Here is a 23,030-nt window from a genome sequence, read left to right as displayed (position 1 = left end):
TTAGTGGCATGGAGAAAGCCAGTTGGACCAGGCTACCTGCCAGCAAGTTGGGTGATTCCCGGCTGCTTTTAGTCTGGAACTATTCATCCGGCATCGTATCAATCAATCAGTTGTATTTATTGAGCACTTATAATAATGGTGGTATTCGTTAAGCACTTACTATGTGCCAGCCATTGTACTAAAAACTGGGGTGGATACAAGCCTTATCAGGTAGGACACAGTCCCCTCCTACATGGGGCTCACAGTCTCAATCCCCATTTAACAAATGAGGTCACTGAGACGCAGAGAAGTGAAATGACTTGCCCAGCGTCACTCAGCAGGCAGCGGCGGATCTGGGAATAGAACCTTCTGACTCCCAGGCTTGTGTTCTGTCCAGTCCCAGGGCACTGTGTACTAAGCATTTGGGAGAGTACAGTACAAGAGAATTAGCAGACACATTCCCTGCCCACAACGAGCTTACAGTCCAGATTTTAACATGAAGAGATTCCTCTCGAAAGGAGAGATTACTTCCTTGCCGAGGAAATAACATTCCAGCGGCATGGGTGCCAGAGCACGGGATTTTAAAGTTCTACTTGATTCTAGTTCTGCTCTCATATTCAGACCCTAGATTTGCTTCACAATCACCTGCAATTAAATGGTTAAAGAGAACTTACCAAAATCTCCTCCATGGAGTCGGGCATTTGTTTTGTAGATGGGTCCGTTAATTAGACCTCACTGGGCGGAAGTGATCGATGGCATTTATTGAGCGCTTCCTGTATGCAGAGCCCTGTACTAAGCACTTGGGGGAGTACACGATACAACAGAAGTGATAAATACATTCCCTACCTACAAGCATATGCTCTAAAGGATCATCATCAATGGTATTTATTGAGCACTTGCTGTGTGTCGAGCACAGTACTAAGCGGTTGGGAGAGCACAGTAGCACAGAGTTTGTAGCCACGTTCCCTGCCCATGAAGAGGATAGAGAATATTATGCACTGTTAGAGTATGGGTGCCTTAAGATGTTTTGTGTTACGGATGACGAGGCCGACCAAGTCCACAGCAACACATAACAATTTGACAATCTTGTGGGCCCCCTCATAAGAGCAGAGCTGATTTCCTGACTTGAAAAATCCCCATCTAGGGCCTTCTACCTGCAAACCTGCTGGGTGACCCTGAGCAAGTCATTTAACTTTTCTGGGCCTCAGTTTCCTCATCTGTAAAATGGAATGAAATACCAGTTGTCCCTCCTGTTTAGGCTGTGAGCCCCCTGGGAGACAGGAACTGTGTCTACCCCAGGGCTTAGTAGAGGGCTCATCCTTAGTAAATTCTTAATGGATATCATTTAAAAAATTGGTCGGTTGTAGTAATATTACTGATTATTTTTGATTGATTATTTACTGCTGCTTTCTCACTTCAGTCAGGCCACAGGGAAAATTGCTCTCTGGGGTTTGAGGCCGAGAGGGTCACTTAGAAAATTCCGTGACCTTCAAAACCCCTTTCCATTTTCCCTTTCTTGGGCAAGTCAGTCACTTCTCTGTGCCTCAGTAAGCCTGAACTGTAAAATGGGGAAGAAGACTGCGAGCCCCAAGTGGGACATGGACTGTGTCCAACCTGATTAGCTCGTATCTACCCCATTCATTCATTCAGTCAAATTTATTGAGTGCTTATTGTGTGCAGAACACTGTACTAAGTGTTCGGAAGAGTACAATATAACAATAAACAAGCACGTTCTCTGCCTGGCACATAGTAAGCGCTGAACAAATACCATCAAACGAAACGACTGTATCAGGAAAGCGCTAGTAAATGGCCACTTGATCATTTCACCAAGGTCAGAGGCAGAGAGCCGTGTCACCCGGGATCAATTTTCCATGCCCTGTGTCTCCCAGATCCGTTATAGTCTGGAGATGGGGGTCATCAGAGAGACCACTGCTCGGGCAAAGCCGTCCTTGAATTTGTCTTTGCTGGTGGGACAGGGTTTTGGCTTCATGCGAGGTAACCAGGCAGGTAAGTACAGGCCGAGCGCCTGGAGGAGCCTCTGCTCCCAGGTAACAAAGAATGTTAATAACCGTGGAGAACAACGGCTGTCGGCCTGATCTGCGGAAAACCGCCTCCGACCCGTTCCCGGGGGCTTCTGGGAAAGGGGGAGTGGGGAGAGGCAGGGAGCGTGGCACAGATGTGTCGAGGGGATTTCATATTTAACGTTCTTGGGAGCAGAAACCTTGATGTCATAGGGAGGTCTCCAGCTGCGTTTGTTTGCCCGTTTAAGGGAAGTTTAGTCTTCAGACACTTGGTGTTTTCATAGTTGAATCAAATCTGTTTGCTAATCGTCAGGCTCAAAGGAGCGAAGCTGAACAACTGCATTCATTCAGTCAGTCAGTCATATTTATTGAGTGCTTACCGTGTGAAAAGTACAGTGCTAAGCGCTTGGGAGAGTACAGTATAACAACAAGCAGACATATTCCCTGCTCACAGTCTAGAGGGGATTGCATCTTCAGGGGAGGGAGAAGCTGGGAGGATGGCCTTGTGGTTTGGGTTTTCAATAATAGAAGTTGTTGCTTTGGGGTTGCTGGCGCAGGGTAATTTTTCATTTTGAGGGTGAGGGGCAGGGATTTAGAGGGGATTCAGGGAGAACAATCTTCAAAGAGAAATCAGTCTTTCAATCGGTGGTAATGGCAATAATAGTAATTATGGTACTTGTTAAGCGCTTACTATGTCTCAAACACTGCTATAAGCAGTCTGGCTGACTGAAGACTAAGCAGAAGTTGCAGTGGTACTTACTGGGCATTTACTGGGTGTAATGCACTCAACTGAGTACTTGGGAAAGTACCAAGAAGCATAAAAAAGAATGTTCCACCCCGTGGTGCAAACCTTTTAATTATCGTTGTGGTATTTGTCAATCGCTTACTATGTGCCACGCACTGTAGTAAGCACTGGGGTAGATACAAGTTAATCAGGCCGGACACCGTCCGTGTCCCACATGGGACCCTTAATCCCCATTTTACAGATGAGGTAATTGAAGCCTAGAGAAATGAAGCGACTTGCCCAAAGTCACACAGCAGACACGTGGCAAAGCCAGGATTAGAATTTAAATCCTTCCGACTCCCAGGCCCGTGCTCTATCCTGGTGATATTTCTTGAGCTCTTAATGTATGCAGAACTTTGTACTCAGCCCTTTGAATAGGCCTCCACTTTGGGTTCTTTTAGGCCTGACTGGAAACTCTTCTATTGGTGGTTTATTATTGAGCACTTACTGTGTGCAGAACACTGTACCAGGCGCTTGGGAGAGTACAGTACAACAGTAAACAGACACATTCCCTGCCCACATTCCACTTGCCCAAGGTCACATAGGGGACAAGTGGAGGAGCCAGAATTAGAACCCAGGGCCTCCTGACTTACAGGTCTGGGCTCTAGCCACTAGACCATGCTATTTCTCTAACCTGCTAATGGAGGGTAAAGTAGGCAGAGTCCTGATTACAAACTGGGGGCAGCAGCCATTTTGGAAGTTGGTGCCCTCGGAATCATTGTAGGGACCTGGGTGGTAAAATGTATGAAATGGCTGAAAGTTTTAGAACATTTCTGTTTTCCTGATTCTCGCATCTCCCATCTCACTCACCGTGATATCTTTGGACCACTGCTAGCCCAGAGGCTTTCCTCCAGTCTCGCAGTGGAATGGGCTTGGGAGCTAAGCTTGCTGGATCAAAGAGGTGAAATAATTATAATAATAATAATAGTGGTATTTAAGTGCTTACTATGTGCCAGGCACTGTACTAAGTGCTGCGGTAGATATGAGGTGTTTGGGTTGGAAACAGTCCCTGTCCCACCTAGGGCTCACAGTCTTAATCCCCATTTTACAAATGTGGTAACAGGCACAGAGAAGTGAAGTGACTTGCCTAAAGTCACACAGGAGACAAGTGACAAATTAGGGGTTAGCACCCAGGTCCTTCTGACTCCTAGGCCCTTGCTCTATCCATAGCAAGGACTGCTTTTTGTCCCAGTCTTGTTTCTCTCAGGCCCCAGTGCCATGAGTTTGGCTCAATTCACCTGGTTGCCTTGGAGGAGCTGTTTTTAAAGTCTTGTGGCAGGTTTCTTTTGACTGGGGGGCGGTGGTTTACTTTTATGGATTTTGATGGGTTTTTTCGCCACCTTCTTTTTCATTCCGGAAATTTGAGTGATCAGTCTGTTTGCATCTGGGGCCCTGGCCACTCTTGAGTACAGGTGTATACATTATGCAGAGAGCAGAGAAGGAGGTGGTCAGAACTTCTCAATGTGTTCTCCCAGCCAGAAACAAAGCAATATAACCTAGCAGGTTTCTGCAAAGGTAAAAAGGTGTTTGCCACATTGTCCCGTTTGCAGTAGAAAACTTAGTTTTTAGCAGGCACTTTTTTATGTCTCTGTTCTTTACTGAGTAGCAGGGTGGGCTAGTGGATAGAGCACAGGCCTGGAAGTCAGAAGGACCTGGGTTCTAAACCCAGCTCAGTCATTTGTCCGCTTGGGTAAGTCTGCCGTTTACTTTGGGTAAGTCGCTTCACTTCTGTGCTTCTTCATCTATAAAATGGGGATGAAGATTGGGAGCCACATGTGGGACAGGGACTGTGTCCAACCCGCTTTGTATCTATCCTGGTGCTTAGAGCAGTGCCTGGCACATAGTAAGTGCATACCCAATACCACAATACACTCTAATGGGCCGGCATTTCAAGTCTGGGAAGTGCCATATTCATTTGGATCATTGCAGACAGTTAACCTGTCTCTGTCTGTCTCCCTCTGCCTCTCATATCTCTCTCTCTCTCTCTCTCTCTCTCTCTTTTTCATATATCTCTCCTGGATCCCTTCACAAAGTCTTCTATTTGCCATGGTTACTGGCCATTCTACAGTTGGAAAAATAAACTTTTGAGGGGTGAGGTAGGGAACGATGAAAACCAGTTTTCGCAACTTGAATAGTTCCAACCGTTAGAAAATGGAAAATAGCCACACGTTTCATTTTTAAGTTTTGGGGAAGAGTTTTGATGGAAAATAAGGTTCTGATCTCTGAAATTGCAGGCCCTCCCTTTAGACTAATCATCACTTGGCACTTAGATTCCAGAATGCAGTTTGAGCTGGATAAGCGGGACATAACGTTGTGCAAACATTATGTCCAGGTCAGGGTTTTTGGTTTGGCACATTAAGTCTGCAATGGCTAATGCCCAGAAAAGAAGAAATGTGGGTATAAATTTCAGCAGGGTGTTGTTTTTTTTAAAAAAAAATGGTATTTGTTAAGTGCTTACCATGTGCCAGGCACTGTCTCAAGTCCTGGCAGATAGGTTGGGCACAGTCCCTGTCCCACATAGGGCTCACAATCATAATCCCCATTTTACAGATGGGGTGACTGAGGTCCAGAGAAGTGAAGGGACTTTCCGAAGGTCACCCAGCAGACGAGTGGCGGCCATGCCCGAGCTCTATCCAGGACTAAGCTATGCTGCTTCCCTAATTTTAACTGTCTGTCTGCCCCTGTAAACGTGACTTGCTGTGGGCAAGGAATATGTCTACGTACTCTATTATATTGTCCACTCCCAAGCGCTTAGTACAATATTCCGCACACATTAAACGATCAACAAATACTGTTGTTCGATTGATTGATAAAAGAGTTTTGGGGCCACTTTGCAGTCTCAAATCGAAGGCTATGGTATCTCTAATGGATCGACTCTGACGTCAGGAATCCCCTACTGCCCGGGTGTCTCCTGCTAAAGTGGTCCCTGTCCTTCTGACCGCATGCAACCTCCATTCATTCACTCACTTGTATTTACTGAGTGCTTACTGCGTGCAGGGCACTGTACTAAGCACTTCGGAAAGACTATACAACAATAAACATACCCGTTCCCTGCCCACAACAAGCTTACAGTCTAGAGTGGGAGAGACAGACATCAATACATCAGCGGCCCCCACGGCTCCCTGACCCGGACCCCTGAGCCTTGTTAGGCCCCGGGCCCTGACAAAGGCCTGAACGTGTCCAGTTGAAAGGACCCAAAATGGCGGCTCTTTGAAGCGGGTCCTCGTCCCCACCCCCTTCTCCCTTGCGGCTCGGTCGTAAGGCGGGAATCCAAGCTGCTGTCTCCTAACGTGGCCTGCCAGGCTGAGGTAATCACCCGGAGGAAGGAAATGCCGAAATGCGGCTCAAACTGACCAACCGCCATGGGAGGGGAGGTTTCCCCTTCCGCTGGAGATGGGTGACCCCCAATCCCCCACCCTCTTTCCCACACAAACCGAGAGCCTCGAGCCCTGAGGTGGAATCTGGGGCGCTCACCTCACCTCACCTCACAGGATCACGTCTGCCAGGGTGTCCGAGAGCGGGCGAGCCTGTGTCTGTGTTTTCTTCCGTCAGACTGTTCCTTTCCTACCACCCAAGTTTCTCAATCGATTGCCCAATCGTATTAAACACTTGAATTTGCTCCCTTTACTCACCCCTCCCTTAGCTTTTTTTTATGGTATTTATTAAGCGCTTATTATGTGCCAGGCACTGTACTAAGCTTTGGGTTAGACATAGGTTACTCAGGGTGGATACGGTCCATGTCCCACATGGGGCTTACAGCCTTAATCTCCATTTTACAGTTGAGGGAACTGAGGCTCAGAGCAGTGAAGTGACTTGCCCAAGGTCACATAACAGATAAGTAGCAGAGCCAGGATTTTATTATTACTAATAATAAAAATAATAAAACAATTTTGATATCTGTTAACCTCTTACTATATGCCAGACATTGTGCTAAGTACTGGGGTAGATACAAGATAATCAGGTTAATAGTAATAAATAATAATAATAATTATGGTATCTATTAAGTGCTTACGATGTGCCAAGCACTGTTCTATGTACTGAGGTAGGTTACAAGGTAATCAGGTTGTCTCACATGGCTGTCACAAGTGTCAGCTGGGTGACTTTGGGCAAGTCACTTAACTTCTCTGTGCCTCAGTTACCTCATCTGTAAAATGGGGATTAAGACTGTGAGCCCCCCGTGGGACACCCTGATTACCTTGTATCTACCCCAGTGCTTAGAATATTGCTTGGCATATAGTAAGGGCTTAATAAATACCATAATATTAATATTATTATTATTAAAATGGGAATTCGATACCTGTTCTCCCTCCCCCAGAGTGGGCACCCCACGTGGGACAAGGACCGTGTCCGTCCTGATGCTCTCGTAACCATTCCAGCGCTTAGAATAGTGCCTGACCCATAGTAGGTGCTTAACAAATACCATAATGAATTTGTATTTTTTGCCTCCCTCTCGCACGCAGGTTAAAGAGCTCGTCTTGGACAACTGCCGATCAGATGAAGGTAAGATCGAGGGCCTCTCAGATGAATTCGAAGAACTGGAGTTCTTAAGCACAATCAACGTCGGCCTCACCTCAGTCGCAAACTTACCAAAGTTAAACAAACTTAAGAAGGTAAAGAGAGGAGGAATGCACGTGTGTTGGGTGGGGTGGGGGAGGGAGGGAGAGGATTCTGTTTTTCACCGCCGGAGTAATTAAAATTACCTGTCGGGTTTTTGCACGGACATGCAAAGCAATTTCTTGAAGCCGGTTTACCAGGCTTGGTTTGGGGAGGCTTGTTTCAGCCCAGTGGATGTGTTTTAATTTTAAGTATTGCTGTGTGTATGTGTGTGTGTGTGTGCGTGTGTGTGTGTTAATTTCTCTCTCTCACTCTCTTTCTCCTCCTTAGCTTGAACTAAGTGATAACAGACTCTCAGGCGGATTGGAAGTATTGGCAGAAAAGTGTCCGAACCTCACACATCTAAATCTAAGCGGCAACAAAATAAAAGATCTCAGTACAATAGAACCGCTGGTGAGTTAAATAATCAGTCACGGGTATTGATTGAGCGCTCGCTGTGTGGAGAGCACTGTACTTAGCACTTAGGAGAGACGATAGAGTCAGCAGACATGATCCTTGCCCTCGCCCGGCTTCCAGTCTGGAGGTCGGGGGAGACAGGCACAAAAAAAAATTCCAGGTAAGGGGTAGCACTCAACTTTAAAGATGGGTACATAAGAGGTAAGAGTTGGGGGGCAATGGGGTGGGGTGAGTTCTGACAGGGAGAATCCCCAAAATAATTTTTTTGGGAATGCTCCGGACCAAGTGCTCAGTTTAAAGGGTCCTTGCTTGAGGAATATCTCCTTTTCCTCAAATCATAGTCCGGGCATCAATCGGTTAATCAGTGGTATTTGTGGAGCGCTTACTGAGTGTGGAGCACTATACTAAGTGCTCGGGACAGTATGGTACCACAGAATCTGACACATATCCTGCTCATAATGAGCTTACAGTCTGGGGAGGGTACAGACATTAATATGAATAAGTAATTTATCATTTATAATTTAATGATATGGACGTTCTTTGTGAATGTTGGCAGGTGTGTGTCAAGCTTGATATGTCCCTTTAGAGAAGGTCGAGACAGGAATTTGTGGCCTGTCGAACCAAGTTGCAATGCGAGATTCTGGTCGCTGATTCCAAGCTACATTTCGGGCTCGACCAGACATTGCCGAAGTCATAAACCTCCTCCCCTCCCTCTCATTCATGTTAATAATTGTGGTATTGTGAAGTGCTTATTGTGTGTCAGGCACTCTACTATGTGCTGGGGTATATTCAAGGTAACTAGGTTGGACACAGTTCAGGTCCTACAGGGGCTCACAGACTTAATCCCCAATTTACAGATGAGTTAACTGAGGCCCAGAGAAGTGAAGAGACTTGCCCAGGTACACACAGCAGGCAAGTGGTGGAGCTGGGATTAGAACCCAGATCCCTCTGACTCCCATGATCCCTACCTGAGCCCCGTGAGGGTTAGAGAGTGAGTTGACGCTGATTATCTTGTATCTTCCCCAGGGCCTACCTCAGTGTGTAGCGCTAAAGTGCATAATACAGTCCAGTCAGTCAGTCATATTTATTGAGCGCTTACCATGTGCTGAACACTGCACTAAGTGCTTGGGAGAGCATGGTCTAACAGACACATACCCTGCCCACAATGAGCTTATAGTCTAGAGGGGGAGACAGACATTAATGTAAATGAATAAATTACAGAAATAATAAATCAATTACAGATTCCACAACTAACCATGCAGCATTCTGGGATTTGCCCTTCTGAGCAGCAGGGTGGTTGTTTGAAATAAAACCCTTAGGGTTTCCTGAGTTTGGGGGTCCCGAACAAGGAGGGGAGGAGCATCTAAAGCTCTCCCCTTGGAGCAGAGAGCTCTTGGCTGTGAAATTTAGGCCTTTGACTAGTCTAAGCCTCAGTTTCCCCACTTGCAAAAGGAGCCTAATGTTACATAGTTGCGGTTTATTGAGCATCTTTTAAGTGTGCTGTACTGTACTACAATTAAAAGCCTGGGGGAAAAGAAGCAGAAGAACCACGGGGCATGGTCCCTGCCCACAGGAGTGTAAACTCTAATGGGTATGAAGATATAAATATATTTTATGGGGAAAGGCTGCTCTATGTTGAGTTTCCACCCAACTTTTAACCCAAGCTGCCAACCAGGAGCAAAATGAAGAGGTTTGAATTCTCCCTTTTGACACTGTTCCAAGCGCTGGGGTAGAGATGAGTTAATTAGGTTGGACACAGCCCCTGTCCCACATGGGGCTCACAGTCTAGTTTGGCAGGAGAATGGGTACAAAGACGCCTTTTTGTAGATGAGGGAATTGAGGCACAGAAAAGTGAAGTGACTTACCCAAGGTCACAGAGCAGGCAAGTGGTGGTCAGTATTCACTTCCAGATCCATGCTCTTTCCTCTAGGCCATGCTGCTTCCCAGTGAGGAGCAAAACGCAGGAAGCCAGGGGAAAGAAATAAAGGAAGCCGAGAGGCAGGTTGACCACGGTCTTGTAGTAATTGGGGTATTTGTTAAGCATTTGCATTTCGCCAAACACCGTACTGAGCTCTGGAATGGGTACAAGTTAATGAGGTCGGCAACGTATGGGATTCACAGTCTAAATATGCCCTGTAATAATTAAGAGCTGGTTATAATTTAACGTAGGCACAACCCACCAGTGGTATTTTTTTGAGCACTGAGTGCATGCTGAGCACTGTACTAAGGACTTGGGAGAGCTCAGAACAGAAGAGCAGAGGTAGGTAATCCCTGCCCACAAGGAGTTTACCTAGACAGGAAGCTCCTTTGGGGCAGGGAATATGTCCGTTTATTGGACTGCTTTTATCCACCTCAGTGCTTAGTAGAGTACCTGGCACACAGTAAGTGCTAAACAAATACTGCTATTATTATTATTATTATATGTACTCTCCCAAGCGCATAGAACAGTGCTCTACACCCAGTACGTTCTTAATAAATACGATTGAATCGATTAGAAGGCAACAGACAAGGGTGATTTGGCCATTTCCTCAGCTTGAGTCCGAGCCGTCCCTTTGGGGACCCGAGACCGCTGTTTCGGGGCTGCGTGAAATCGACCTTTTTTAGGCACCCTCCAGTGGAGCGGAGTTTTCACGCACTCACCATTTTTCCTTGCAGAAAAAGTTAGAAAACCTCAAGAGCTTAGACCTTTTCAATTGCGAGGTCACCAACTTGAATGACTACCGAGAAAATGTCTTCAAACTCCTCCCCCAACTCACGTACCTGGACGGCTACGACCGGGATGACAAAGAAGCCCCTGATTCGGACGCGGAGGGCTACGTGGAGGGACTCGATGATGACGACGAGGAGGACGAAGACGGTGCGTACCCGGCTGACCAGGGGGATCAGACCAGGAGGGGTAGGGCTTCCCGGACCCTGCTGGCAGAAGTCCAGAAGGATCCTCGGGCTAGGTTTGCGACTCTATGCCTGACCAAGCCCTCCGGGAATCATTGGGTCTATCACTCTGCCTCTAGGCAAGACCCCTGAACCCGGCACCAGGAAGACTGGGGGAGGAGGTTGGGGATGCGAGGGAGAGGCCATCTTCTCTTGTTCGGCATGGTCATTCATTTCATTTTATGTTTCAAAAGACTTCCCTGCTGCGTGACCTTAGGCAAGTCACTTAGCTTCTCCGGGCCTCCTTTTCCATAGAAAATGGAGGTGAAATATCGTTCTCCTTTTTCATTAAACTGTGAATCCTGATGCAGTGCTTGAATGTAGTCAGGGTTTAGATTTAGTTTTATAATTATTATGAACGTGATTATGGCTCAGCACTGGATAAGAATGGTATTTGTTGAACACTCACTATGTGCGAGGCACTGTACTAAGCTCTGGGCTAGATTGCACACAGTCCCTGTGCCTCGTGGGGCTCGCCGTTCTAATCCCCATTTTACAGATGAGAAAACAGACAAGTTCCCTGCTGACAATGAGTTTACAATCTAGAGGGGAGACCGTCATTAATATAAATAACTAAATTACAGATATGTACATAAAACAGGTATCGGATCCCTGTTTTACAGAGGAAGAAAGTACGGTATGGAGAAGTGAAGTGCAGAAGAAACTCATTCCCTGCACACAGCAAGTTTACAGTCTAGATGTCTAGTCAAGCTTTCAGGGACTATGAATGGGCCGTTGAGGTTATATGCTAGAGGAGCAGCGTGGTGCAGTGGAAAGAGCATGGGCTCTTTCAAGGAGTCAGAGGTCATGGGTTCTAATCCTGGCTCTGACACCTGTCAGCGGGGTGACTTTGAGCAAGTCACTTAATTTCTCAGTGCCTCAGTTACCTCATCTGTAAAATTGGGATTAAAACTGTGAGCCCCACGTGGGACAACCTGATACCCTTGTATCTACCCCAGTGCTTAGAACAGTGCTCGGCACATAGTAAGCGCTTAACAAATACCAACATTATTATTATTTTCTATTCTAGTATTTACTTTAGTTGTATGTTCGGAGTAGGTGTTTCACTAATAATAATAATAATTGAGGTATTTGTTAAGTACTTACTATGTGCCAGGCACTGTACTAAGTGCTGAGGTAGATACAGAATAATAGGGTTGGACACAGCCCCTGTCCCACATGCATCTTACCGTCTTAACCCCCATTTTTCAGATGAGGAAACCGAGACCAAGAGAAGTGAAGTGATTTGTCGAGGGTCACTAGGCAAATCAAGGGGCGGAGCTGGGATTAGAACCCTGGTCCTCTGACTCCCGGGTCCATGCTCTTTTCACGAAGAGCGTACTACAGTCATTATGAATTATTTTCGTGGCAGTTGGGGTGGGGTCTTGGACCCCCATAATACTAAATGGAGCCAGCTGGGTTGGATCTCATCCCTTCATGGGGGCGGACAAGGGCGTTTAGCCCTCTAATGGCTGAGCCAGGGCCAGGGCCAGGGCAGTGGTGCGGAGAAACAAAATGGGGTGGGTGGCAGGAGGGAGGGGGAGGAAAGTAGAGCCAAAACTCCCTGGTATTCAAACTGGGGTGGGCAGGGAGGGAAAGGTGATTTGGATTTCAGCTTTGGCCAGAAACATCTCTACTGCTTCCAGTGAAATGAGGTGGGGCCTGGGGCCGTATGTATTGAGCGCTTACTCTGGGCGGAGCACTGTACTAAGTGCTTGGTAGAATGCAAGTAGCAATTCAGAAGAAGCCAACACACTCCCTGCCCATAACGAGCTCAATCAACCATTCAATGGCATTTATTTATTTATTTTTTAAGTTGGTATGTGCCAGGCACTGTATTAATCACTGAAGTAGATAGCCCAATTTGCTTGTATCTACCCCAGGGCTTAGAACAGTGCCTGGCACATAATAAGTGCTTAACAAATGCCATTATTCTTATTATTATATAAACCAAGCAGGTTGGACACAGTTCTTATCCCACATCGGGCTCACAGCCTTAATCCCCATTTTACAGGTGAGGTAACCAAGGCCCAGAGAAGTGAATGACTTGCCCAAAGTCACAGAGCAAACAAATGGCAGAACTGGGATTAGAACCCAGGTCTTTCTGCCTCCCAGGTCCATGCCCTATCCATTAGCCCACACTGTTTCTCTAAGTAGGAGGGAGAATAGGTATCCCCATTTTACAGTTGAGCAAAGTGAGGCACTGAGAAGTGAAGTGATTTGCCCAAGGTCACATAGCAAGCAACTGGTGGAGCTGGAATTAGAGCCCAGGCCCATGCTGTCTCCATTAGGCCACACTGCTTGTCATCTGCAGACTGACCTTGGATGGATCACTTAACCCTTCTGGGCCTCAGTTTCTCCATCTGCAAAAAAGGGCAGTAGCCCCTGCCCATCCATTGCTCACAAAGAAATTGTGAAGAGATCATTGATTATATTATTTCTAGTCTAGACTGTAAACTCGTTGTGGGCAGGGAATGTGTCTGTTATATTGTTCTCTTGTACTCTCCCAAGCGCTTAGTACAGTGCTCAGTAACTACAGCTGACTGGAAGTGCCCTGAAAAACAGAAGGGCTGTCTAAATTTATTTCTGGTCTCCTTACTTCCTGTTCTACTAAAATCATTGCTGGAACAAGCGCTCCAAAACCCTACCTTCTTAACTCTTTGGCTATTAGGGATAACTTCTCTGTGCCTCAGTTATTTCATCTGTAAAATGAGGATTAGTACTGTGAACCTCCATGTGGGACAAGGACTATGTTCAACCCAATTTGCTTGTATTTTCTCCCCGAACCCCAGTGCTTAGTACAATGCCTGGCACATAGTAAGCGCTTAACAGATACCACAATTACTAGTTATGCCAAGAGGGAGAAAACCCCTTAGTAAAAAAGCTTGAGGTGGAGTAAACCCAAAGAATATTGAGAAGCAGTGTGGCTTAGAAGATAGAGCCCAGACCTGGGAGTCAGAAGGTCCTGGGTTCTAATTCCAGCTCTGCCACTTGTCTGCTGGGTGACCTTGGACAAGTCACTTCTCTGGGCCTCAGTTCCTTCATCTGTAAAATGGGGGTTAAGGCTGTGAGCTCCACGTGGGACATGGACTGTGTTCAACCTGATTAACTTGTATTTACCCCAGTGCTTAGTACAGTGTCTGGTAATAATAAGCACTTAACAAATAACATTTTTTAAAAAAGTAGGAAAGGAGAGGATAATCCTGTTTTGTCCTTATGAGGATGGGTTTGAATAGAGTCTTGTGAAAACTGAGAAGACCTCATTGATTGGATCAATAACTCTCCGCTGTCTTTTTCTTCTGGAGTAGAGGAGGAATATGATGAAGACGCTCAGGTGGTGGATGATGAGGAGGACGATGATGAGGAGGAGGAAGGGGAAGAGGAAGATGTGAGTGGAGAGGAGGAGGTAAGCCCAGGCTCTTTGCGAATTTCTTTTCATGTCGGTTTCCCCCTCTAGACTGTAAGCTCCATGTGGGCAGGGATCGTCGACCAACGACCAACTCTATTGTATTGGTCTCTCCCAACCGCGTCTATCTATCGATGGTATTGATTGAGCGCTTACTATATGCAGAGCACCATACTAAGGACTCAGGAAAGCACAATGCAACAAAACTGCATTGTGGGCTGGGAATGTGTCTGTTATATTGTTCTCCTGTACTCTCCCAAGCGCTTAGTAGAGTGCTCTGCACACAGGCATTCAATAGATATTATTGACTGATTGACCTTGGATGTGTCCCAGTTTCCTCATCTGTAAAATGGGGATGAAATACCAGTTCTCCCTCCCATTTAGACTGTGAGCACAGGGCCTATATCACCTAATAATAATTGTACTATTTGTTAAGTGCTTACTATGTGCCAAGTACTGTACTTTTCACTGGGGTAGCTACAAGATAAGAATTAAGTAACTTAGGTAAGGGGGTGGTGAATAAAAGGGCCAAATCCAAGTTCAAGGGCGATGCAGAGGGAGTGGGAGAAGAAGAAATGAAGAGGCCTAGTTGGGGAAGGCCTCTTGGAGATGTGCCTTCAATAAGGCATGTCTTTTTAGAAGTTTTAGTGGTCAGCAGGGGCCTCCAAAGGATGGAGGCTGGTCAGTTAGGCCTCCTCTCACAGGAAGAGAGGCTTCCCGTCCCCGCCGGCCTTCTGACCCAAATTCCCTTCCCTCATCAGGGGCCTCCCAGGCCTGGAGAACAGTCAGTTAGGCCTCCTCTCACAGGAAGAGAGGCCTCCTGTCCTCGCCATTGTTCTGTCCTAAATTTCCTTCCCTCACGGGGACCTCCCAGCACTGGAGGCCAGCCAGTTAAGCCTCCTCTCACGAGAAGCAAGGTTTCCCGTCCCCGCCAGCCTCCGACCCCAATTCCTTTCCCTCCTGTGACTCCATATCTCCCTCTCGCAGGAGGACGAGGAAGGCTACAACGATGGTGAGGTAGACGACGATGAGGACGAGGAAGAGCTCGGAGGTATGATGGCGATGTTTCTATCCAGGCAGCTAAAAGTGGTGTCTTCTGTTGGTCTGGTGGAGGGGGGGCAGGAAGAGGCATCTTTTCACCTAGCACACTCTCCTTTTGTAAGTGAGCCTGTTGGTGTCCTGGCTAAGTCTGGCAAATCGTCTGAGGAAATGTTCTGGCCTCTTCTCTGGGATTTTGTGCTAAAGGGACAGGTTCTAGACCGTGGTGTTGGGTTCTGGGTGGGGCCGCTGAGGCAGTAACCCTGGGCTAGATGTCAGGGATGGGGGGACAGGTGTGACATTGTGGGGTCTCTGAGGATTGGGACCTGGGGTGAGGGGGGGAGAGAGAGAATGAATGGTAATGAGCATGTTGGGCCCGGACTTCCGCCTTGTTGTTTCTGTGGTTTCCTTCCCTCCGCTTCCCCGGCCTAATCGGATTTTAAGAGTCAAATCTGATAATAACAGTGAGCAAAATGGCTGATCACCAAGAACCATTAATGGAAATCAATGCCACTTTTCCATTTCCTTTCCAAGTATTGAGGGGCTGGGTAGAGGTCTTAGCCAAAGGAAGTCTTCACGTTTTTCTCCCAGGAGAGAAAGGCAGACATTCCTTACTATAGCGGGCCTAAAAATAGAGAAAAGGGAGCCTGGGCCCCAAGTCTAGCTGTGGGCCTGGCCTTCCGATGAGAACAGAAAAGCCTCCCATGAGTTTCGACACCTGATGAAAACGACCACCCAGGTAAACTAGTTTCCTCTAGTTCAGAAGGTCCTCCTGTCACATTGAACAAAGCAGGTTAAGACCTATGAAAAGAAGCCCCTTTCCAGAATGATTTTTGACGGCTGTGTTCAATTACCGACCTCCTCTCTGTTTCACCTTGGTCTCACCCCTGTCCCCGACATGTCCACCTTAGGAAGCAATAGGCTCAAAGAATCTAGGTTCCCACTCTCTTCTGTCTTGCTGGGTGACCTCGGGTGAATCACTTGACCTCTCGGCAGCCCCCATTTTCCTCTCTGTAAAGTGGCAATGATTCTCACCCCTTCCTTCCCTCTCAGGAAGGGATTTGGGGCTGATGAGATAGGGGTTAGTGAATGTGGAGTGAGAGATAGTACCATTACTAGCGGGACTCCCCCAAATTTCACAACCTGATGTCATCAACTCCTATCCCTGGGTCTCCCCCTGGAATTCTGACCATTTCCCACCTCAGTGTCGTCTCCCAGAGAGGAGGAGTGGGTTCTACCACCTCTCACCCCACCACCAACTGATCCTGGCCCTAGATCCTTTGCAGTCCCTCAACCCCTCACTGTTGAGCTTAGCCCCCAGTGATCAATCAATTAATCATTTATTGAGCACTCTTTTTTTTAATGGTATTTGTTAAGGGGTTACTATGGGCCAGGCACTAAGCCCTGAAGATGCAAATTACAAACTCACTGTCAGGTTAGACACAGTCCATGTCCCACATGGCCCTCGCAGTCTTAATCCCTCTTTTCAGATGAGATCAATGAGGCCCAGAGCAGTGAAGTGACTTGTCCAAGGTCACATAACAGGCAAGTGGAGGAGCCTATTGTGTGCAGAGCACTGTACTGAGTGCTTGGGAGAGTGCAGTATAACTGAGTTGGTAGGCATGTTCCCTGCCCAAAATATGTTCACATTCTAGAGGGGGAGATGGACCATTAATACACACAAATAAATTATGGATGTGGACATAAGTGCCATTGGACTGAGGGAGAGGCGAATAAAGAGAGCAAATTCAAGTGTAAGGGCAACACAGAAGGGAGTGGGAGGAGGAGAAATGAGGGTTCGGTCAGGGAAATGAGACCCCGTGGTAGTCTTAATCTGCACCTGTCACTTGACAATGTTCTTAAGAAACGGAGATTAGGCTGGAGTATAAACCATAACACCTTTGTTTTTCAGAAGAAGAAAGGGGACAGAAGAGAAAACGAGAGCCTGAAGATGAGGGGGATGAAGATGATTAAACGGAATAACCTATTTTGAAAAATTCCTATTGTGATTTGACTGTTTTTACCCGTATTTTTCCGCCACCCCCCTCCCCCCCAAACTTATTTTTTTCTGATTGTAATGTTGCTGTGGGAATGAGGGGGGGAAAAGTGTATTGCAGGGGGGGAGGAATAAAGTACTATTTTTACTGCCACTCTTTTTTTTTTTTTTAACTTTTCCTTTGTGTCCAGTTTAATTCCCGAAAACGCAATAGTAAGTATAAACCAAGTGGTCATTTGTTTCTTATTCCTGGAGTGGGTAGTTTTGATATCCTTAAAACTTTCCAAGATGAGCAAAGAAGAGGCCTAATGCGCATCTCGGCTGTCAGGCCACTTCGGCGTTTGGGTTGCCGGATTCGAGTCGACCGGTCAGTCCAGTTCCCGATCGTGACTCGGCCACTGTTCTGGACTTTGCAGGCAGAGGATGGAAATTCCAAGGACCCAGCCCCTGGGCTGAGGGTGGCGCCTCCAAAAAATTATTTTTTCCCCCCCGCCCCTTCCATCTTCTCGTCCCTAAGTGACTGCTGTTTTCAGCCTGCGCTGGTCCTGGAGAATTTAAAATTTTATTTTATTTTTTTTTTATTTTTTTTTTGTAAATAGTGACCAAAAGCGTATTGTTCCCCCATCCCTCCGCCCCACCCCCATTATTTAGGACTTTGTTTTGTGAGTTGACCTGTGCTGTGTCTCAGCCAGACTTCTGAGAATGGCAGACATTTAAAAGACACGCAAGTGTGGTTCTTCTTAGGTTTGGAGTGAAACGAATTTGAAGATTCTAATTTCTGACCCTTTAAAAAAAAGCAAATGAAAAAGAAAAGGTGTGTGCAATTTGGATCTGTTTTATGTTCTTAACCCCCAGGCTGATTTAAAAATGATGAGAAATGACTTCCACTTGTGCTCTGTACTTTGGAAATTTTTACGAACCTAAATGCAGGACAGTACTGCATGTGGTGTAGGGGTTTCTTTTCATACACTCAAGCACGAAATACTAATACAAAATTGTATTTTCTTACCCAGTGGAAGTCAGTGAAATGACTGCAAATACCTAGTGAATGTACAGTTTTAATTTCATATCCCTCTTTAAGATCGCTTTAGAAGTGACTTGTATTTCCTAGTCAATATTTCATCTGTATAAAAGCATTTGCAACAGTTTCCACCACCCCCCTGCCCACAAAGAGCCAAACTTTGAGTTTTATGTCTGTTTGTCATTGATAAATTTCAATAAATCTTTTTATACAATTTTTGGGGTGGCTTCTTTGAGTTTATTGGTACACTGGCTGTCCCGGACTAAATCCTCAACAACTCTCTGATCAGTTGAAGTGTCACAGATATTTATCATCTGATGAAATGCTTTTTCCGCTATGTAATAGCTATTCAGATGCAATTGAGCAAGAGCAGAGGGGCATCTTAGCTTGGCATACCAACAAAGTGTAACGGCCTGCTATCCATTTTAAGTGGAAAAAGATGTTTTTCGGTTGCTGGGTGTTGGGTTTTTTTAACCAAGAGAGGATTGAGGGTGTTTTTGTTGTTTTTACTGTTGTTTTTCTTTTAATGGTATTTGTTAAGTGCTTACTATGTGCCAGGCACTGTACTAAGCACTGGGGTAGAGAGAGGCTAATCAGGTTGTATTCTTTGACCTTGGGCCCTAGGGGAAACTAGGGATTGTGTTCCGGTGGATTATCCTGGATCTACCCCAGCTCTGAGCATGGTAATAATAAAAAATAATAATGATGATGATATTCATTCATTCATTCAATCATTTCTTGTGTGCTTACTGTGTGCAGAGCACTGTACTAAGCGCTTGGAAAGGCAGTTACTTTGTGTCAAGGACTGTCTGAATGCTAGATACAAGTAAATCATGTTGGACCCAGTCCATGTCCCAAATTAGAATAATAATTTTGGTATGTGTTAAGTGCTTACTGTGTGCCAGGTGCTATACTGAGTGCTGGAGGAACTACACATAAATCAGGTTGGACACAGTCCCTTCCCACATGGGGCTCACAGACTTAATCCCCATTTTACAGATGTAGTGACAGAGACACAGAGGAAGTGAAGTGACTTGCCCAGGGTCACACTGCAGACAAGTGGCAGAGCCAGGATGAGAACCTAGGTCCCTCTGACTTCCAGGCCCAGGATCTATCCACTAGGCCATGCCGCTTCCCCAGTGCTTGGCACATAGTAAGCACTTAATAAATGCCCTTCTTGATATTCAGAACAACCACCCTTGGACCCATTTTTCTTTCCTCCTTCCTCCTCTGGCCAGTCTGAAGGAGGAAAGAGTCACCCAGCCCAGTCTCCCCAGCAGGTGAGATACCTCATGATTCTCTTCACAGCACTGATGTACACATCTTTAATTTTATATGAGAAATTCCCTTAAGATCTGTCTCCCCCTCCAGACTATAAGCTCATTATGGACAGGGAACGTATCTGCCAACTCTGTTGTATTGTACTCTCTCGAGTGCTTAGTACAGTGCTATGCACACAGTAACCGCTCAGTAAATACCACTGATTGATTGATTGTATACTTTGGGTAAGCAAAGTAGTATGCAAGATATAAGTGCTTAATAAATGTGATGAATGAATGACTGTGAGCCCATTATTGGGTAAGGATTGTCTCGGTTGCCCAATTATACTCTGCTTAGTACAGTGCTCTGCTCACGGTAAGCGCTCAATAAATACGAAAATGAATGAATATAGATACAGAATGACTGAAGAAATGGATTCAATAAAGCAGCATGGCCTCGCAGATAAGAGTGTGGGTCTGGGAGGCAGAAGGACCTGGGTTCTAATCCCAGCTCTTCTACTTGTCTGCTGTGTGAAGTTGGGCAAGTCACTTAACTACTCTGTGCTTTGGTTACCTCATCTGAAAAATGGGGATCAAGTCTGTGAGCCCCATATGGGATATGGACTATGTCCAACTTAATAACCTTCTGTCTACCCCAGTGCTTTGTATAGTTTCTGGCACTGTATTTTTCTCCCCCTCTAGATGGTAAGCTTGCTGTGGATAAGGAGTGTGTCTGTTGTCTTGCTATATTGTACTCTCCCAAGTGCTTAGTACAGTGCTCCACACACAGTAAGCCCCAAATAAATACGATTGGCACTTGAGAAATGCTTGACCAATACCATCAAAAAATATTTATTGAATGCTTACTATGTGCAGAGCCCTATACTAAGCACTTAAAGTCAGGGTTTGGGCATGTGTTCTGGAGAAGTCAGTGACAGGAGACTGTAAAAAGCAGCTGGAAACTTGAGCATAGGCTGGGAAAGGTTCAAGAATGATTGTTTAGCAGCAATGACAGCTGGGGGAGAAGGGATCTTTACCAAGACACTTAAGTCAAAGCTGAAGGGATTACTACATGGAGTGGCAAAGGATTAAGGCTACTAAATTGCAGTTGTTTAACTTGTGGAGGGAGAAAAGTCATGTAGAGCCCCAGAGGGGGTGACGGGCAGGATGTCTTGCAAGAAAGCAAATGTTTCCTTCTCTTGGGTAACTGTGAAATTCTTATAAGGGTCCATGTGAAAGCCCAATTCTGTGGGTTCTCTTGATTTGCTTGTATCCACTCCAGTGCTTAGGACAGTGCGCGGCACATAGTAAGTGCTTAACAAATGCCACAGTTATTATTAAATTAGGCCCGGCATATTCTCCATCGTTCTAGGGACCCAGGATTGAATGGAATGCTGTGATATTTTGCTTTGGGGGATAAAGCCGTGGAGAGGGAGGAGGGAGAGGGAGGAAGATCTGGTTCTGTGAGTACTGTAAACAGGTTTTTACTAAGCTTGGCACACTGCCCCTAAGTCTGGCATCAGCGATGGCAATTGTATGGAGTTCAGCAGGGAGAAATCGAAATGATTTTATTGATGGGGAGGTGAAGAGTGGAAGTCCCTGCCATCCTAGATGAGAAGGTGAAGAGTGGAATTCCTTGCCATCTGAAGTCAAAGCTCTGACAACTTAGGTGAAGAGGTGAAGAACCGCAGTCTCTGCCATCTTAGGTGGGGAAGTGAAGAACGGGAGTCCATGCCATCTTACGTGGAGAGGTAAAAAGTGAGAGTCCCTGCCATCTTGGGTGGGAGGTGAAGAGCAGGAGTTTCTGCTATCTTAGGTGGGGAGGTTAAGAGTGGGATTCCCTGCCACTTTAAGTGGAATACCTGCCATTTTAGGTGAGGAGGTGAAGAGTGGGAATCCCTGCCATCTTGAGAGGTGAAGAGCAGGAGTCCCTGCCATCTTAGGTGGAGCGGTGAAGAGTGGGAGTCCCTGCCATTTTAAGTGGGAGAGAGCAGGAGTCCCTGCCATCTTGTGGGAGATGAAGAGTGGGAGTCCCTGTCATTTTAGGTGGGGAGGTGAAAAGCAGGACTCACCGCTATCTTAGGTGGAGTTTCTACCATCCTAAGTCGGGAGGTGAAGAGCAGGAGTCCCTGCCTTCTTAGTTGGAGTTCCTGCCATCCTATGTGGGGAGATGAAGAGTGGGGGTCCCTGGAATTTTAATAATAATAACGGCATTGTTAAGCACTTACTATGTGCCAAGCACTGTTCTAAAGGCTGGGATAGATACAAGGTTATCAGGTTGTCCCACTTGGAGCTCACAGTCTTAGTCCTCATTTTACAGATGAGATAACTGAGGCACAGAGAAGTAAAGTGACTTGCCAGGGTCACACAGCGGACAGGTGGCGGAGGTGGAGGAGGGATTAGAACCCATGCATGACCTCTAACTCCCAAGCCCGGACTCTTTCCACTGAGCTACACTGCTTCTCATTTTAGGTGGAGAGGTGGAGTAGGAGTCCCTGCCATCTTAAGTGGGGAGATAATAATAATGATGGCATTTGTTAAGCACTTACTATGCTAAGCACTGTTCTAAGAGCTGGGGAGGATACAAGGTGATCAGATTGTCCCATGTGGGGCTCACAGTCTTAATCCCCGTTTTACAGTCGAGGGAACTGAGGCCCAGAGAAGTTAAGTGACTTGCCCAAAGTCACACAGCGGACAAGCGGTGGAGCTGGGATTTGAACCCATGACCTCTGACTCCCCAGCCCTTGCTCTTTCCACTGAGCCACGTGGAGAAGAAGGATGGAAGTCCCTGCCATCTTAGGTGGAGAGGTAAAGAGGAGGAATCCCTGCCATCTTAAGTGGGGGAGTCCCTGCCATTGACATGGACCCTTAGGTGTAGAAAATGTAAGTAGTGCCATACTGGTTCTGACCAAGAGTCCAGACAAGCTGTAGTAGTAGTTACACTCTTCCAAGCGCTTAGTACAGTGCTTTACACACAGTAAGTGCTCATAAAATACGATTGAATGAATTAATTAATTAATAGTAGTAGTAGAAGTAGTTGTAGAGAAGCAGCGTGGCTTAATGAAAAGAACCTGGGAGTCAGAGGACCTGGGTTCCAATCCCAGCTCCAACACTTGTCTGCTGTGTAATCTTGGGCAAGAAACTTAATTTCTCTCTGCTTCAGTCCCCTCATCTGCAAAATGGGGTTAAGACTGTGAGCCCCATGTGGGACATGAACTGTGTCTAACCTGATAGCTTGTATCTACTACAGCGCTTAATACAGTGCCTGGGATATAGTGCTTAACAAATACCATCCCAAAAAAAAAAGATGCTCCCTCCTACTTGGATGGTGAGCCCCCAGTGGGACCTGATTATCTTACACTTACCCGAATGCTTAGTACCATTAACCCTCACCCACCCAAAAAAAAACCTTTTGCTCCAGCCTACTTAGTCTCTGAGTCCCATGTGGAACCTGATTTATCTTGTATCTATTCCACAGCTTAATACCATTAAAAAAACAAACAAACAAAAAAACCTGTCCTCCTTCCTACTTAGACTGTCAGCCCCATGTAGGATCTGATTATCTTGTATCTACCCCAGTGCTTA

General features: G+C 46.2%; 1 protein-coding gene across 1 annotated transcript in view; it reads left to right on the top strand.

The window, feature by feature from the left end:
• ANP32A (acidic nuclear phosphoprotein 32 family member A) overlaps positions 1–18,402 on the top strand; it is a 33,962-nt gene extending 15,560 nt beyond the window's left edge. Inside the window, exons 2-7 of the mRNA XM_029065520.2 lie at positions 7,245–7,394; positions 7,669–7,791; positions 10,450–10,651; positions 14,034–14,131; positions 15,119–15,182; positions 17,082–18,402. Of these exons, the coding sequence (XP_028921353.1) occupies positions 7,245–7,394; positions 7,669–7,791; positions 10,450–10,651; positions 14,034–14,131; positions 15,119–15,182; positions 17,082–17,143 (699 nt within the window). The 3' untranslated portion in view covers positions 17,144–18,402. The remainder of the gene's footprint in view (positions 1–7,244; positions 7,395–7,668; positions 7,792–10,449; positions 10,652–14,033; positions 14,132–15,118; positions 15,183–17,081) is intronic.
• The last annotated feature ends 4,628 nt before the right edge of the window (positions 18,403–23,030 follow it).

Source organism: Ornithorhynchus anatinus, chromosome 5 (genome assembly GCF_004115215.2).
Source record: "Ornithorhynchus anatinus isolate Pmale09 chromosome 5, mOrnAna1.pri.v4, whole genome shotgun sequence".
In the NCBI taxonomy this organism is placed as follows: Eukaryota; Metazoa; Chordata; class Mammalia; order Monotremata; family Ornithorhynchidae; genus Ornithorhynchus; species Ornithorhynchus anatinus.
Note: the sequence above shows the minus strand (reverse complement) of the source record. Positions and strands in the feature narration are given on the sequence as shown.